The sequence below is a fragment of the Muntiacus reevesi genome, chromosome 2 (genome assembly GCF_963930625.1).
Source record: "Muntiacus reevesi chromosome 2, mMunRee1.1, whole genome shotgun sequence".
NCBI classification, from domain to species: Eukaryota; Metazoa; Chordata; class Mammalia; order Artiodactyla; family Cervidae; genus Muntiacus; species Muntiacus reevesi.
Window position 1 is genome coordinate 185,728,214 of NC_089250.1, and position 18,250 is coordinate 185,746,463.

Below are 18,250 nucleotides of genomic sequence, written 5' to 3' on the forward strand. Positions count from 1 at the left end.
ATTCCACACAAGCTGTAGTGAATAAATGTCATTTTCTTTGGATTTTAGAAAGCACTTTGGAATTCCATAGGGTCTCTGGATTGCAATAAGTAATGACAATTATTAGAATATAGATGCTTGCTCCTTGGAATAAAAGTTATGACCAAGCTAGACAGCATATTAGAAAGCAGAGATATTACTTTGCCAACAAAGGTCCATCTAGTCAAAGCTATGGTTTTTCTATAGTCATGTGTGGATGTGAGAGTTGGACTATAAAGGAAGTTGAGCATGGAAGAATTGATGTTTTTGAAGTGTGGTGTTGAAGAAGAATCTTGAGAGTCCCTTGGACTGCAAGGAGATCCAACCAATCCATCCTAAAGGAAATCAGTCCCGAATATTCATTGGAAGGACTGATGCTGAAGCTGAAACTCCAATCATTTGGCCACCTGATGCAAAGAGCTGACTCATTAGAAAAGACCCTGATGCTGGGAAAGATTGAAGGCAGGAGGAGAAGGGGACAACAGAGGATGAGATTGTTGAATGGCATCACCGACTCATGGATGTGAGTTTGAGTAAACTCTGGGAGTTGGCAATGGACAGAGAGGCCTGGCATGCTGCAGTCCATGGGGTCACAAAGAGTCAGACATGACTGAGCTACTGAACTGAACTGAACTGAAGAGAACTGAACTGAACAGAAACATTTTTCTGAAAGAATTCCGTTTTATGTGAGCTTCCAAAATTTTGCAAACTTAATACAAAGAGATGTGGTGGATTGTCTAGCAGCGATACATGAAAGAAGAACAGAATATTTAAGTTATTATAGGGGCTGTAGAAAATATGGATATGGGACAGAATCAATTACCATATCCTTTTCAAATGTTCATCTGTAGCTGGTCAGTAGTTTCTGTGTTGTTAACGTGTGTAGGCAGAAAATCAAAGAAGGCCATAAATCCATTAAAAAAAAATATGCCAACCCATTTGACTTGTGGTTAACTTGCAATGATATGAGTTGTTGAATCAAATGTGATAACATTTTTGTGTATTTGTTTCAAGGCTGGAAATTGAATCCAGTTGTGGGTGCAGTGTACAGTCCTGAATTCTATGCAGGTAAAGAGTTTCTCTTTGCATGATGTTTTCTTTGTCTTTTCTAAATGTGCTTTGCCTGCCCATAAAGAGTGGGTTTCATCAAATAATCGGAACCAAAAAATTTCTGTCCTCCCAAGTTCGGAATGATTTTTTTAAGGCAAAACCAAAAGTTTTCAAAAAATTGTAAAAAAAGATAGAGGGGAATCATGTAAGTTACATTGTGATATAATCATGAGGCCATGGCCCCTTGTGATGTTTCACATAGATTTTGCCTCAAAAAAAGCATTGAGATTTTGTTCAAGAGCCTTTGAACAAATGGATGACTGTTCATGCAGGTTTTCTTTCAATGTGCCTGAATGTGTTTTTCAGCCATACCTTTCCATTTGGAGTTGCATTTTTGTTTTCCCCTTGGCAAAGCAGAGAATTGGATTAATTATCCCAATCATGTGGCAGTGAGTTGGAATTGCAAAGAGAATTATTTAGAAAACCAGAAAAGTTAAATTCTCCTTCTTTCTCCGTTAATCAATGTTCCATAGTGGTTCCCTTTCTCTCTGCTTTGCCTTCAAGGGTCTATATCTTTCTCCTCGTCCCTTCCTCGCCACCCACCAACTACCACTCAAATCCACTGTCCCAGAAAACTTGGTCATCCAATTTGGGGAGAGAGTAACCAGGAAGCAACAGCAGCTGAGACTGGTTTTTTATTTTTTTGCTCGGCTTTGCCTGTTCTACCAGTTATTTTTCCTGCTCATAAGCAAAGCTGCATTGAACATCTGGGATGTTCAGCCTAATCAACCTTAGTAGATTTGCCATGTGGAGGTTGAGAAGAAGTCTTGCTTCAATGTGGCCCTTGCTTTTTAATAAGGAGAAATCAATGACCCATTGGTCTGTATCCACTCCTTTGTAATCTCTTGATGGTAAGCCACTCCCCTCGTTTTGTCTCTTCTGAGATGCTCTGCATCGGTCATTTTCCCGATAGTCCACACTGACCTTAGTGGATGACAAAAGGGTATAGGAAACTTTGATAGCTGCTCTAGAACAAAAACCAACTTGATTTTAAAAGATGGTAAATCTGGAAAGGCCTGACTTGATAGCTGCATTCCAGATTTTAGACAGACAGTGTTCGGAGTTGTTCTTCATGTGTGAATTTTATTATAAGCCTGGGCTACATCAAGAGACTCTAATAGTGAAATAGTTGTGCTGACTCTTATGGGGGGAGAGGGGGAGGGACCTAGCTTTGAGACTTTCCATGGTTATGTGGTGGGATCCACTTCCCAAGAGGACACGTAGCAGAGTGAGGAACGTGGATGCTACTCTCAGGCACCCTGGGATGGGAAGCCTGGCTTCTCTGCTTACCAGCTGTGTGACTCTAGGCAAGTTGCTTAACCTCTCTGTGCCCCAGTGTCTTCATCTGTTCCGTGGGAGGTGGTGATAGTAAGAAACTCACAGGTATTTACAAGAATTACGTGGGTTGATATATGAAGAATATTGGTGCATAACCAGCACCATATAAATGTTGGGGAAATACAGGTAAATAAGTTAATGCCCCACCTCTCTGCCATAGGGGAAAGTTAACTGAGAGCTGATTCTGCTGAATTCTGGGTGACCCACTAGACTAAAAGATTCACTTCTCAATGTGAGAGAGGACTAGTGCTTCAGGGCTTAGGGTATCCAATCCAGGGGGCACAGACATTGCTGGGGTTGTCCAAAGCTCCAAAGAAATGAGATCTCCTGAAAGGGCAAGGAGGAAGTTGGAAAGCAGCTTCTGTGTATTTGCAGGTGGTGCCCAGTGAGATGGGGCTGCTAGAATAGAAAGGTGGCAGATTTTCTGTGTGTGTGTGTGTGTGCCAATGTGCATGTCTTCCCCCCAAAATAATGAGATCAAGAACAGGAAGCTTTACATTGTCCTTTGAGGAGGTAGAGTATGAATGTGTGAGTTGAGTCAGAGAGAAGAAAGTGCATTTTTTCAGCCCCATGCAATATAATTACTGTTCACCTTTGGCTCATGAAACCAGGAAAGCACCAAATATCTCCCTTACAAGTGATTTCAAACCTCTTTGCTTGTATGTGAGTATCCAAGAGGTTGTCAAAAGAAACCATCCAGAATGACTTACACATACAAGAATAAATGGATCTGCATAACTCTTAGAGCGTTAGAGCAGCCATTGAAATGAGCCCTGGGCCCAACCTCAAAAGTCAGATCACTGGACTCTAGGGAAAGAATCAGTTATTAGAAGGGTTACTATTGACTGAGTATTTTTTGGTCAGGCGCTGTTTTAAGCACTTCACCTAAATTAATGTATTTGAATCCTCACAGCAGTTTTCCAAATGTAGCAACTAAAGTCCAAAGGGTTTGCATCACGGGATTAAGATTTCACAGCTGGTAAGAAGCCGGCTAGAATTGAAGTGAAGAGCCTGTGTTCTTTGCAACCAGCTTATTCTGCTTTATTTTTTACGAATGTTAGAAGTCATTGTTCTTCCTGAGCATGCCTTCTGATAGTAGATCACATTACTACTCTATCCAAATAAGTCAAATTAAAGAGAGAAATGAAACGATCGTTTTGGATTATTCCACCCACCACGCTTGCTGCTTGCGCTCAGTCGCTCCCTTGTGTCCAGCTGTTTGCAGCCCCGTGGACTGTAGCCCGCCAGGCTCTTCCATGGGACTATAGCCCACCAGGCTCTGTCCATGGGATTCTTCATACAACAATACTGCAGTGGGTTGCCATTTCGTCCTCCAGGGAATCCACCATCACATTTAGATGTATTAACTGATTGTGTCAGGGGAAGTTTTCAGGAGCCTGGAAAACTGAATTATTATTTCTATGGGCTGCTCCAGTAAACCTGAATCTTAAAAAATAGGGGGCAGGGGGGGTGACAGATAAGTAAATGTTACTTGAGAAATCTGAATGCTTGTGTCTGGTGTGGCCAGTATCTGGGCCGTCCTTCATAACCAGAGGCTGTCTCTTTTTGCCTGTATGTTTGTCTGTGAAGGTAGACAGTGTCCATGAGTGCTCAGTCATGTCCGACTCTTTGTGACCCCACGGACTGTAGCCTGCCAGGCTCCTCTGTCCATGGGATTCTCCAGGCAAGGATACTGGAGTGGGTTGCCAGAGTTCATGATATTCAGAAACCTGGGAAAATGTTGCTGTAAACTCAACACTCCAGAACAATTCCTTTGAAATACTTGAAGACCCATAAACCCTGAGAATCCTGCTAACCTCCATTTGAAATTTCAGGCACCTGTGTGTGAGGAATGCATATATGCAAAACAGAGCCATAGAATGTATTCATTTCCATAACCAGGTATAATGCCTTATGTTATCCGTTTAAATACCCATGACTAAGAATCTAGGGGGCATTCGAAATTTCCCCAAGTATAAAAATAGTCAGGATTTATCTTGGAATTTTGAATGTGCCCCAGAGTTGAAATGAAGACCATGTCATTGATTTGCTGTGGGTATTTCACAGGTCAGCACTGTATCTACCTGAGATAGAGAACCAGCCTTATTTTATTAGTCATTTCTATATATAAGGTTTTTGCATTAATGACAAAGATCACCATATCCCCATAGTATAATCATTGATTTTCTGAAGCTTATGCAGAATTAACAACCCAGCCTCCAATTGTCTCCCAGAATGGGGCAGGAAAAGTCCACATATTTTGTAAATTAAAATCAATATTTTCAATTTCTCCTTAAGGTAATTTTCCTAATTTAGTGGACTTTTCCCTAACATTTATTTTCTCTTTAATTATAAAATGGCAGGTTATTGATTTTCGTCTATACCCTCTTGACACCCTGAGTGCATTTTTATTGCTAATGCAGGGTGGGGGTAGGGAGAACAGTTACACCTCTTAATGAGGATCTTTAATTACTAGCTGAACAGTATTAATTTGCTTTGATAAATTATGACACACACTCTCCCTCACATACACGTTCCAGGGGAACCATTTAGAAACCTGTTATGAAAGGTCTTTCACTGGGGGTGGTTTTTCTGAACTCTCATCAAGTTATGCCTGCAAGGACTCTTTTAAATGCTTATCCAGTACCAGTCTCCAAAAGCAGATATACCTAAATCAGCATATTCTATGAACGTATATAAATCTCCTCCAAAGACAAGTGGGTGTTTTCTTATAAAACTAAGCAGCAGCAGTGATGATTTTTTTCTAAGCCTAATGATCTTTAGACTCCTTGAGGCATATTCTCATGACAAATGATTGATAAGTCAATAGAAAAAAAAATGCCCAGGTGAGTTTCAAAGACTTCAGTCAGCTTCTATGGGCATTCCATTTTAGAGTCAAAATAAAATTGAAGGCACTAAATAGAAGTAGAATACCTGCAAATATCTATTGCCAGTGTGTGCAGGCTAAGTCTTTTCAGTTTTGTCTGACTCTATGAAACCCTAGGGATGTAGCCCCCAGGCTCCCCTGTCCATGGGATTCTCCAGGCAAGAATGCTGGAGTGGGTTGCCATGCCCTCCTTCAGGGCATCTACCCGACTCAGGGATCAAACCTGCGTCTCACGAATTGGCAGGTAGGTTCTTTACCATTAGCACCACCTGAGAAGCCCGTTGCCAGTAGCATTTCTCAAGTTACTTAGTGTAATTAGAAATAGGACTTTTAAGAGGAGACCTCAACAGGGATCTTACACTTTCCCTGTCATTGTGACAAGTTCCCTTTGTCATCTAATAAAAAGATTTTAAAAAAAAATTATATCCTTAAGGGATAATCAAGATATCAAGCCAACAAAACTGTTGATGGAGAGCACTTTTAATCTTCACACATAAGTGAAACAAAATTAAAATAAATAACAGAAGGCGATACACAGTTGTCGACATGGTGCTGACAAATGGCAAATTCATCCATTTCTTAGTTGCTGGTAAGATGGCTACAGAGCTCACACACACTGTTTATCATATCTGCCAACTCATTTCAGTGATTAAATATTCCATCAGTGGGGCTATAAGGCAGCAGAGCTTAGCAAGATTCATAAGATGCACCACTTGAACAAGCATAACTCACTTCCGTGGATGGGGAGCACCCTGCCTGCAGAGGAAAATTGGAACAGTTAAATTACTCCACAAGTCGTTATCAATGGAGAAAAGAGATCTTCCAATGCAGTGCAGATCTAAGATAGGGTTAGATCCTGATGACTGGAAACACACAAAATCAAAAGGAGAGAGATACAGAAACCTTGAAGATGATGATGGTCAATAGTCTAGGTGCCACTATTATTATTAGTGGATTTGGCAGTGGGGAGAGGGGGAAATAAGGGGTCCTGAGTGAATCTTCCTTCTGAAAATAAATATTTCTGGTTTGGGGGGGTGTGAAACAAAATGACACATACTCCAAGAAGGGCATACATGGCTACAAAGTCACATTTGAAAAGTGGCCAGGTCTTATAACTAGGTTATCCTGGGGTTATAGGGAGGATCAGATACAATAATGAGTATAATAGAACTTCGCAGCCTGTAAGGCAAGATAGAAATATAAGAGATTAGTGTGATCACTGAAGTCACCTGGATTGATTGTGTCCACGTCAGCACGAACCTGGCCATAGACCACGTGACTTGATAGCAGGCTAGGTGATGGGAAAGAGGATTGGGATCTCAATATAAAGGTTAAAAATGAAGAGGATGGATGAGCACTGTGAGATTGCACGTCTCGAAAGGGCAGCTGTATTTGACCTTGGATTACCTGAACCAAGGTATTGGTTTTCTGTGAGCTCTTGGTCACTGTGAACCATGATTCATCTAAGAATTGGGTCAGGAGAAGGCTAGATGTAGGTCTCCCTGCCAGCTGCCCCTCCACCCCCACTTGACTTTGTTGAGTCCATTACAACTAATAGAATGACCTTTAGCCATACTTTTGGATGGACTTCTTTCCAATTCCATTCCTGAAATTTGGATACAGTTACTTCTGACAAAAGCAAGATTTGTCCAGAATCTGGGTTAGCCTGACATTTGTTGCTGTTGAAAAATTTGGTCACAGTCCTAGACTTCGGATTGGGCTTGGGGTAATCTACCAAAAGACTGGGTACCAAGCATGCCCAGTTTTGGGTGCTGGTCTTAGCATCCTGTAAGACTATGCGCTTAGTCGCTCAGTCATGTCCGACTCTGTGTGATCCCATGGACAGTAGCCTTCCAGGCTCCCTTGTCCATGGGATTCTCCAGGCAAGAATCCTGGAGTGGGTTGCCAGTCCCTTCTCCAGAGGATCTTCCCTACCCAGGGACTGAACTCGCATCTCCTGCATTGGTGGGTGGATTCGTTACCGCTGAGCCACCGGGGATGCCCCCTCACAGCTCTGCACTTCCTTGTATCCTCCCGGAGGACCAGCCCTGCCTGGACTCAGAGCCATGGTGGTGAGGAGCCGCTCCTCATGCACACTGACCTTTGGCTCGGTGATATTTTGTATAATTTACACATCTGCCAGATTCCAGTGCAGTGCACTTCAGTGAACTAGAACAGAAGAGTCCAGATTGAAGTCCCCAAGCAAAGGATTTTCAGCCTGGAAATGTTCCACTTCAAAGAGTTTATCTCGTACATCTGTTTACCTTTGCCTCCCCTTTCGGTTGCAATTCACTGTGCTTCTCCCCTCTCCACCCTGCATCTGTCTTATCAGATTTCAGCCCAGCCCAGCCCACATTTGGCCTTAATTTTTATCTGCGTCCTTCCCTGTCCCACAGAGGGACTGCAGCTCAGCTTTGATGGAGCCCTGTGGGCATTTTTGATCTTCAGACAGGATTAGAACTTGCTTATATGCTGAAAACGGCATTTCCTAAATAAACGTGTCCCCGTTCTATTGCCTGGAAAGGCCATCAAGGCAAGCTCCCCCCAAAGCGAGGAGTGACGGGATGGCCCTTGTAGGAGATGCCCCACATTCAGGCCATGGGAGGAGGATGAGGTTCAGGTATGTGGCTCTGGATAGATTTCACAGGGAAAGTTCTAGGCTACCCTCGTCAATATACTCAGCAATCTGAAACATCGCAACATAAGCCAACTTTGGGCACTTCCTCTGTGCCAGATTCTGCCTCTCCTTCCATTCTTACAAAGATGTTATAGCCTTATCTTCATTATAGAAATTATGAAACCAAGGTTTCACGGAGAGTTTCTCTCATTCATTTAAATCACAGAACTAGTGTGTGAGGAATCTGTATGTCATATGAGCATAACCCTTTTCTGGGCTTCCCTGGTGGCTCAGACAGTTAAGATGCAGGAGGCTTGGGTTCAGTCCCTAGGTTGGGAAGATCCCATGCAGAAATAAACACAAAGCTTATGCCCTGGGGAGGTGTTGTGTTTCTGTTTAGCATTGCACTTGGTAGCAATTACACAGTGCTGCACAAGCCCGTGAGGTCAGCTGGCTGTCACTCAGTTACATGATGTCCATCAAGGAAGGGCCAAAGACAGAGGCTGTGAATAAATTCACACATACCACTGGCTTCCCTTCACTCATCCTTTATCTCAGAATAACAGCATCGAGGACCTGGGAAGCATCAAGCACTGTGGCAGGCGCTGGGATAGCAGTGATTCCCTCCAGAACGTGGCAGAGCAATAAAGGATTCAGACAAATAAACTCAGGTATAATAAATAATGGGCTTCCAGAGTGGCTCAGTGGTAAAGAATCTGCCTGCAATGCAGGAGATACAGGAGACATGGGTTTGATCCCTGGGTCAGGAAGATCCCCTGGAGGAGGGCATGGTAACCCACTCCAGTATTCTTGCCTGGAGAATCCCATGGACAAATGAGCCTGGCAGGCTACAGTCCATAGGGTTGCAAAGAGTCGGGCATGACTGAAGCGACTTGAGCATGCATGCACCCACATAATAAATAATGGTACCTCCTGAAAGACTGGAAAATAGCCAGGCTTTCTGCCTTAAAAGGGGTGCCATAAATTAGTTGTGAAAGGATAAGTAAGAGTTTGCCAGGAAAGAAGGCAGCGAGAAAGGCATTGTAGGGCTGAGTAAGAAGGAATTTGGTAGTGTACAAAGGAGTTTCTCAACCTTTATCTTCAGAACCCATTGAGAAAATTCTAAAAAGAAACAAAAATAATACAAGTACTTGATGTTCATCTGAGATGGGAATTACTGGGGCAAAATCAGGTTTCTCCAAAGGCTGCAAATTATTGACTAAGATCAGAGAGAACCTTCTAGAAAAAAGTTGCAAAAGACTTGATAATACCATAATCTGGATTCTGGAATTTATCTTTTGGTGGTTGACAAAGGCTTCCCTGGAGGCACAGACAGTAAAGAATCTGCCTGCAACGTAGGAGACCTGTGTTCAATCCCTGGGTCGGGAAGATCCCCTGGAGGAGGGCATGGCAACCCACTCCAGTGTTTTGTAGAGAATTACATGGACAGAGAAGTCTGGCAGACTGCAGTCCATGAAGTCACAAAGAGTCAGACACAACTGAGTGACTCACACACACACACACACACACACACACACACCCCTATTGAAAGCTCTGATTAAAAAAAAAAAGATAAGAATTCTTAGTGATGTGTTAGTACACAGATCTATATTCAAATAGATCACATAAAACAAATAGGAGTCTAATCATGAGGAGCGTACGTGGATTAACCCTGAAAGACTGAAAGATGTAAGATCACATCAGTGACTGATCCCCAGGTCTAGAAACCAGGTTCTTGACAGACCCCAGGATAACAACATGGTGTTCAATAACCAAAGCTGTTACGTTGATAAAATGTCTCCTAGTTTGTCTAAAAACTTTTCTTAGGAAAGAAAACAAATTACCTGAGATTTTAACAAATGAGATGGATTCATTTTTCTCTTTCAGTTTTAACTGGAGCTGCCATTCTGTCCTAAACCATTTTGTTTCTAAGATTTTTTTTTTTTTTTTGCTTTCCACTTTTAATATTCTCTTCAAAATTTATGGTTCACTGATAATAGCCCAGGCAATTAAGTTGTTGTGTAAATAGAGACAAATTGGCCAAATATTGTTTAATACACTTTATGTTAATTATATGTATATACTTATTCTCCAAGCATAAAATGAAGTTGTCCCTTTTTCTTTTTAAAAAATGTAGTGTTGAAGAAGCAACACACAAATGGCAAAACCCTACTTAGACTAACTGCATAGATGACAGTTAATGCAATTCCAGAACTTCTATGGAACTGTTACAACCCATTACAGTCAAAATATTGGTTTATGAAAAATTAATAAAGCCAATGGAAAATGGAATCCAGCATCTGCATTAGCTATTAACACCAAAAGAATCAGCCAGAATTAATTATGCTGCATGATACATTCTAATGAGTTTTTCATTAAACTGTATACCATTATGGAAACTAAACAAGGATTATTCAAAGAATAATGCCAACGGCTGTTATTTTTTTTTGAGAGAGATTAAATTAGTTAATGGGTTATACATTTAAATCTGATGCAAAGGTTAATCGATGTACACTCATAATTGTATTAAACTCAGTATCATTTGGAAAACAAGAACACCCCAATATCACTGATATTTTCTCTGAAGAAAAATATGAATTTATTTGTATGTTTCTAGTGTTTTTTTGATATATTGATACATGTGGCATTGTAAAGACTGAAACCCACTCTATTACTTCTCTGTCATTTTCAAAACCAATTTTCACCAGGTGAAATAGTGTACTTGCTATCAGCCTGTGTGTGTGTGTAGTGTAAGAGGCATATTTATATAAATGTATCTTATTACTCTGAGAGGGGCTTCCCAGGTGGTGTTAGTGGTAAAGGGGGTGAGGGGGGCACAGATGTGTGTTCAGTCCCTGGGTCAGGAAGATCCCCTGGAGGAAGGCATGGCAACACACTCCAGAATTCTTCCCTGGGAAATCCCATGGACAGAGGAGCCTGGCAGGCTACAGTCCTTTGGGTCACAAAGAGTCGGATACGACTGAGTGACTTAGCCTGCATGTGCTCTTTGAGAAATTCAAAGTTGAAGTATTTTCTATTCTTACCAAAAGAAAGAGGTCAGGATTTAAACCTAATCTGGGATAAGAAGGAAATTCAAGATGAATCTCTACAACCCTCCCACGAGTACACCCAGTTCCTCCTAAAATCCAGTCCTGTAATAGTAAATCAAGTATAAGAAGGGGACACCAGGGAGAGCTTCCGGGTGTTTTGGACTCCCATAGCATCGTAGAGGTTCTTACTTCAGAAGATGAGAGGCAGAGAGGGAGAAAGCCCACCTGACTCCTTTGCAGAGACCACTGTCTTTGCAGGCCACTGTTTCCAACCAAAGCATAATTTGTAATTTGTGTTTAACCCTGAGCAGAGATTGCTCACTAAAATATCTTCAGGAGGAGGCTGTGAGACAGGTAAATGAAATGTGCAAATTGAAAGAGATACTAAGTGTTTTGCAGTTACTTCCCAGTCTTAAGATGTTTTCCATTAATTCTGTTACATTTAGCATTATATTGTTGATCAATCAAAACAGTATGTTTTTGTTGTTTAATTGCTAAGTCCTGTCAGGTTCCTTGCGACCCCGTGGACTGTAGCCCACCAGGCTCCACTGTCCGTGGGATTTTCTAGGCAAGGATACTAGAGTGGGTTGCCATTTCCTTCTCCAGGGGATCTTCTCAACGAAGGGATGGAACCCATGTCTCTTGCATTGGCAGGCAGATTCTTGACCACTGAGCCACCAAGGAAGCCCCCAATCAAAATAGAATAGTAGTTACCAATTTGCTACTACTTTGTTAAACAAACAAAACCAAGAGAACAAAGTTAGTCCCCAATGGATCATATTTTGAGATTCCAAAGAGTAGCAATTACTATTTCTGTTATTATTACTGAGATCACTTACTGATTAGCTACTATTTGCTAAACCCTTTTGTGTGATCATTTTAATCCTTCCAACAATACTCAATGAAATTGATAGTTTGTCCCTATTTGGCAGATATGAAAACTGGAGGCTCAAGGGTATTAAATGATGAGGTCCAAAAAACTGAGCAAAGCTAGAGAACAAAACTAAGTCTGAAAGTTTCCAAAAATCATGCTTTCCAGATGCTGTATCTGAGCTTAAGGGTTCACTGTTTCTGCTCTGTTTCCTTCCTCCATGTCTTGCTTCTCTTTTGCAAGTGGGGTTTTTTTCTTACCTACAGAAGATACAACCTCCCCACAGACTTCCTTGGTTGGAATTAAAACCCTCCCACAGATTCTTCAAGTTGATCAGGAGCTTCTAGATGTTAATAACATCTTTAGCCTGGAAGAGTCAGGTGTTTTCAGCCAGATGACTGCAGAATCTTTAGACATAGTTTTGTTGAAATGGGTTTGGTGAATATTTATCAGGTCTTGCCTGGAAAATTGCATGGACAGAGGAGCCTGGTGGGCTACAGCCCATAGGGTCACAAAGAGTCAGCCATGAATGAATCGAGTTACACACGCGCACACATGCACAGATTATTTATCATTCCAAGGTTAGAGAGGATGTTTTATCAACTCTAAACCAAGTGTCACTGTTGATAAGTTTCATGAGAGAGCCTGAGCTTCGGAGTCATGCCAGGCTGGCTCGGATTTCGGTTTTGTCTGATGTTTTTCTGCCTCTCAGCCTTAGTTTCCTTGTGGATTTAATAAGAAAAAAAAGTTCCAGTGCTTGTAGAACATACTTGGACCAGGAGCAGAAACTCGATGTCATCTTATCAGTCTTATTAATATCAGCTGTATTTAAGATTGTTTATATAGTTCTTGGGTTTCCCAGGTGACACGGTGATAAAGAACCTGCCTTCCAATGCAGGAGACTGGGGTTCAATCCCTGGGTCGGGAAGATCCCCTATAGGAGGAAATGGCAACCCACTCCAGTATTCTTGCCTGGGGAATCCCATACACAGAGGAGCTTGGTGGTCTACAGTCCATGGGTTGCAGAGAGTTAAACATGACTGACCAGCTGAGCACACACATACACCCTATAGTCCCTCTGTTAACCATGTTACTGTTGCTGGTAATCCTTGAATCCCCTGGGAGCCTGTAGAAATGTAAACTCTCAGGCCCCACCCCATGGGGTCTCAAAGAGTGGGACATGATGGAGCTGCTAACACTTTCACTTTCTTTCATACCTCCTAGATCAGAAAGTTCATTTAAAAAGTGTCCTGGCCCAATCCATTGATTCAGTGAGGATTAGCATTTGAGAAGCAAGGCTCTAAGATGGTCCCTATCTATATATTGATGCCTATGACCCAGAAGGCCAAATGCCTTAGGAAATAAAACTTATTTTCATCATTTTTCTTATATCTGAATGGTTATCCTTTCACAAATGTCTTATGGGACCATATTTCTCCTTGTTCCATTCAAACAACAATGAATTAGAAAGAAATTTGGGTGAAGTGTTAGAAAAAAAGAACATACCTTCAAACTCTTTGGGGATATTCATTTTTAACAAAACAAAGAAAATTTAAAAATTTGGCAACTATTGATAAAATGATGCCTTCTGAAATTTTTAGTGCCCACTTCCTGGGAAGGGGCTAAGGCTGTCCTGAAAGACAATTATTTGTAGTATTGTTCCAAATAAAAAGTAGACTTTAGAACAATGGTCCCTAAACATGTTCTGAAAGGTCCCGTCAGGCTGCTCTGTTCATGGAAGTCTCCAGGCAAGAATAGTGGATTAGGTAGCCATTCGCTTCTTCAGGGGATCTTCCTGACCCAGGGATTAAACCTGGGTCTCCTGTATTGCATGCAGATTCTTTATCATCTGAGCCACCGGGGAAACCCTATAGGGGTCCAGGTAGCAAATATTTTAGTCTTTGTGGCCCATATGTTCTCTGTTGCAACTACTTAGCTCTGTCATTATAGCATAGAGCAACCATAAATAAGATGCAAGTGAATGAGTATAGTTGTGTTCCAATAAAACTTTATTAAACCTAAATTTTGAATTTTATATAATTTTCACCTGTCACCGAATGTTATTCTTCTACTGATTTTTCTCCCCTCAGTCATATGAAAATGTAATTATTCTTAGCTCATGGCCATACAAAAAGGTGGTAGGCCAGATTTGGCTAAAAATCTGTAGCTTGCCTCCACCTAATTTAAAAGATTAGTCTTGAATCCCTTCAGTGTCCACCTGAAACTATCACAACATTGTTAATCAGCTATACCCCAAAACAAAATAAAAAGTTTAAAAAAAAGTTAGCCTGAAGTCCACGGGTCCAGAAATCCCGTTGGTTTATTTTGCATTTAACACCACAATAATTCTGTCTGTGTAACCTTGGGCAAAATGCTAAAACTCTCAATGTCTCAGTATCCCCATCTGTTAAATGGGTATAATAGTAGTACTTGTCTTATAGGGTAAATTAGGGGATAATCCAAAGGAAACATTGAGAGGGTTTGCCTGGCACATAGCAAGTCTTCAATAAGCAGTTTTTGGAACTGTTACTACAACATTTGAGGATCCAATATATTTATTATCTTATTGAGTCAATTAAATGTTTTCTGTAGAATCCTCTATTAGCCTAATTTTGGGTGGCAGGAGAACAAAGTGAAGTGAGTCATTACATTTTTTAAACAATAAAGAATCAGGGAGAAAATTGTACACATATCTGATATACTATCCTTTTTCTCTGCAATTTTGTCACAATAAAAAGTGAAAAGAAAAAAGTGATGTGTTTCTAAATAGGAAAATCAAAACTTACTAAATAAATTGGAATGAGGGATTATTTACACTATAGGCAGATTCACTCCAGGGCTCCTTTAAATATGGAAATCCCTTGGCACAATTAAAGCATGATTTGATTTATAAGAATTAAACATACACACTGCATTTTCTGCAGTCTCTGTGCCTAAATGGAAATACCTCGGTACGTAAAACGCTCCCATAACCCTTCAGAGAAGCTCATCTTTCAGGCATGTATAAAAGCTTTAGGTATTAGCTGTGAAAATATGCTTACACGGATTAGCTCAATGCTAGTCTATGTTCAAAAATGCATAACTATAAAAGCCAAAATCGTCCACAGCCTTCAGGGCTTTGGATAAATTTATCAATTGGAAGCAGTTACCTTCCATTGGCAGGGACAAGAGAACAGAAGTTTGATGCTTATATGACCCTTCGTAGGGAACCCTCACGAAAGCTCATTATTGGTCCTTAAGGCTTAGGTAGGGTTATTAGGACAGAGTACCGTTGACTGGGTACCATCTATTCAAAAACAGACATTGACTTTCTCACATTTCTGGGGTCTAGAAGTCTGGGATTCAGGTGTTGGCAGGATTTCTTCTGAGACCTCTCTCCTTGACTTGTAGATGCCCATCTTCTCCTGTGTCTTGTGTCTTTACTGGGTCCACCCTCTGCATCTGTGTCCTAATTCCTCTTTTTTATGGGGACATCGGTTGTGGGAATTAGGTTCTACCCTCATTTTACCTTAATCACCTCTTTAAAGGTGCTTTCTGCACACACACTCATCTCCTGAGCTAGGTGTGGGACATCCATGTATGAATTTTGAGAGACCACCACTCAGTCCATTACAGTAGAACAAAGAGTGTGTGTGTCTTTTTCCTGGATGAGGAACCAAGGGTGACCTCTCTAGGATTGTGTAATTGATGACTGCGTGCCTTCTTCCGCAGCCAGCCTCCGCAGAACTTGACAGGACTAGCTCAGACTAGAAGCGAGGTGCACTTTGATGTTGCAATGCTCCCAAGCAAAGACAAAATTGGTCAACGGACAATAGAGTCGAGATGAAAAGTAAATCAATTCTGGCCTCTTTGCCCACAGAAGTATTCAGACCAAAGATACGTAACCATTTTCGTTTTGTTTATAAATATATGGAGATGACCTTGGGCCTGGTTCACTCTGAGCTCATCTGCAGAGCCTTGGATTGCTCTGCTGGGCTGCTGAGGGTTGTTCAGTCACTAAGGCTTGTCTGACTCTCTGCGACCCTGTGGACTGTAGCCTGCCAGGCTCCTCAGTCCATGGGATTCTCCAGGCAAGAATACTGCATCGGGTTGCCATTTCCTTCTCCAGGGGACCTTCCTGACCCAGTGATTGAACCCACATCTCCTGCTTGGCAGGCGAGTTCTTTACCACCTGCCAGATGGAGACAAATAGATCCAGTTTCTAGGAGGAGGAGAAGTGAGTGGGAAGGGAGGGGAGCTACCTCAGGGGAAGGAAACTTCCTGGGAGAAGGACCAGCCTGTGTGATGACCTGGAGGTGTGAAACTGCACCCTTGTTCCAGTTGACTTGCATCCAATTTCATCACCTAAGGGTTGGCAGCAGAGAGAGGAAAAACAAATGTAGACACTTTCTCCTTCCTGTCTGTGCTTAGGAGACACTCCCGCTGGGCTTCTTCTTGCCCTTCCAAGGGCCAGAAATGGCCCTCTGTACAGTGGGGAATCTCCAGATGGGAAGGAGAATTGAGTTGCCCCTTCTGAGGTCTGAATCCTGGCTCACCGGCCCCTGCGGGAGATGCCAAATCCTGCCTGAGAGTGGCCCAGGGGATGTACATCTTGCCAGATGTTGGGATGCTAGTGGTTGTGGCTCTCTTCTCCGAGTATCAAGTGACAGGCTTTGCCAACGGCTCCAGTGATCCCAAGATCACGGTCGTCACACTGAGCCCGGTCCCTGCCAGTTGCAGATAGAGTTATCAGCATTGCAGGAAATGGATGAGCAGGCTGTCCAGGTTTCTCTTAAACTGGATGAGTCAACCTTCAAAGAACCAGAAAAGAGAAGATGAGTAAGACCTGTAGGCATGCAAACCCCCAACTATCAACAAGGGACGGAAAGTTTGGCTGAGAAAAGCACTGTTTTTATCAAAGAAAATAGAAATGAGGAAGTCTTTAAAAACATAATCATTAAATCACGCTCATGAATCCCTCTGAGAACCAGGTGCTTTGGTGGGCATGGCAAGCCACTCCAGTATTCTTGCCTGGAGAATCCCGTGGACAGAGGAGCCTGGCGGGCTGCAGCCCATGGGGTCCAAAAGAGTTGGACATGATTGAAATGACTTAACATGCACGCACGGGGATAAAAGGATGAGTATGATTTGGCTCTGATCCAGGGGAATTATCTGCAGCTGAGACCAATATGTAAATAAAAAGTTGTAATACAACATATCAAAGGATCTACTAGGGAGATTTTTAGGTGTGATAGGAGCATTGAAGATGGAGTAATTAATTAACCCCTGGGGACTGGGAAGAGAAGAGGTGACTTTTAAACAATGCAGAAGGGTCGAGGTAGAGGACAGCCTTTTTTTTTTTTTTTTTTCAATTGAACCACATGTAATTGTTAATGTTCAACCATCTTTGACATAAGAAAAGTCAATTTCATATGGTTTAACCTAAATCCCCTGGAGGAGGAAATGACGACCACTCCAGTATTCTTGCCTGGGAAATCCCACGGACAGAGGAGCCCACAGGGTCTCAGAGAGTTGGACACGACTTATTCACTAAACAACAAGAGCAGGAATAGAATAGAGGTTTCATCCCATCTGCCGAGGCTGACCTAGTGGTAGTAGCTGCCTGGAAACTGTTAAAAATGACCCAGAGGATCCCAGGCTAATAGAAAAAGATACTGTTGAAATTTGATGAAAGGTTTCTCCTGGCTAATGGGTGGATGGATACTGGAATGGATGGATAATGGAATGGGTAGATACTGGTATAAATTGAACATATCTGTCATCCTTAAATTCTAAGGAATTTATAAGCAGAGGCATAGAAGTCTGAGAAATACCAATATCAGCATAATAACTAGACAGTTCTTGGTAGTTGGAGATGGTGGGTCTATATTTGGGGGTGATGGCAGGGGCAGATCAGAGACTGTTCGAGAGACTAGTTACAAAACTCAGTCAATGCTGTATCACAAAGTGCCTTAAAAAAAAAAAGAAAAACTTTTATTGGAGTATAGTTCACTTATATCGTTCTGTTGCTTTCTACTGTACACAAAGTGATTCAGTTATATACATACATACATCCACTCTTTTTAGATTCTCTTCCCATATAGTTTATCTCAAACTGCCTTGATGACCTTATAAACACTCTTTTTTTAGAAAAATATATTTTTATTGAAGGATAATTGCTTTACAATATTATGTTGACTTCTACCATACATCAACATGAATCAGTCATAGGTATACAAATGGTACACTCTCTTTACTGCGGTTTGTACCCTGTTATCTGTTTGACTTTTTAGATAAACACGTTAGCTGCCTGCACCTAAAAAACACACAGAGGTGACAGTGTTCTTCTATGCTCCTTTGGTTTTCTTTACTTCAAAACT

The 18,250-nt window shown here is 41.7% G+C and overlaps 1 protein-coding gene across 7 annotated transcripts in view; it reads left to right on the forward strand.

Moving 5' to 3' along the window:
• Nucleotides 1–18,250, forward strand: part of RBFOX1 (RNA binding fox-1 homolog 1) — a 404,111-nt gene that overhangs the window by 289,341 nt on the left and 96,520 nt on the right. For all 7 annotated transcript variants that reach the window (XM_065924298.1, XM_065924297.1, XM_065924302.1 and 4 more), the window contains exon 7: nt 1,033–1,086. In XM_065924298.1, the coding sequence (XP_065780370.1) occupies nt 1,033–1,086 (54 nt within the window). The remainder of the gene's footprint in view (nt 1–1,032; nt 1,087–18,250) is intronic.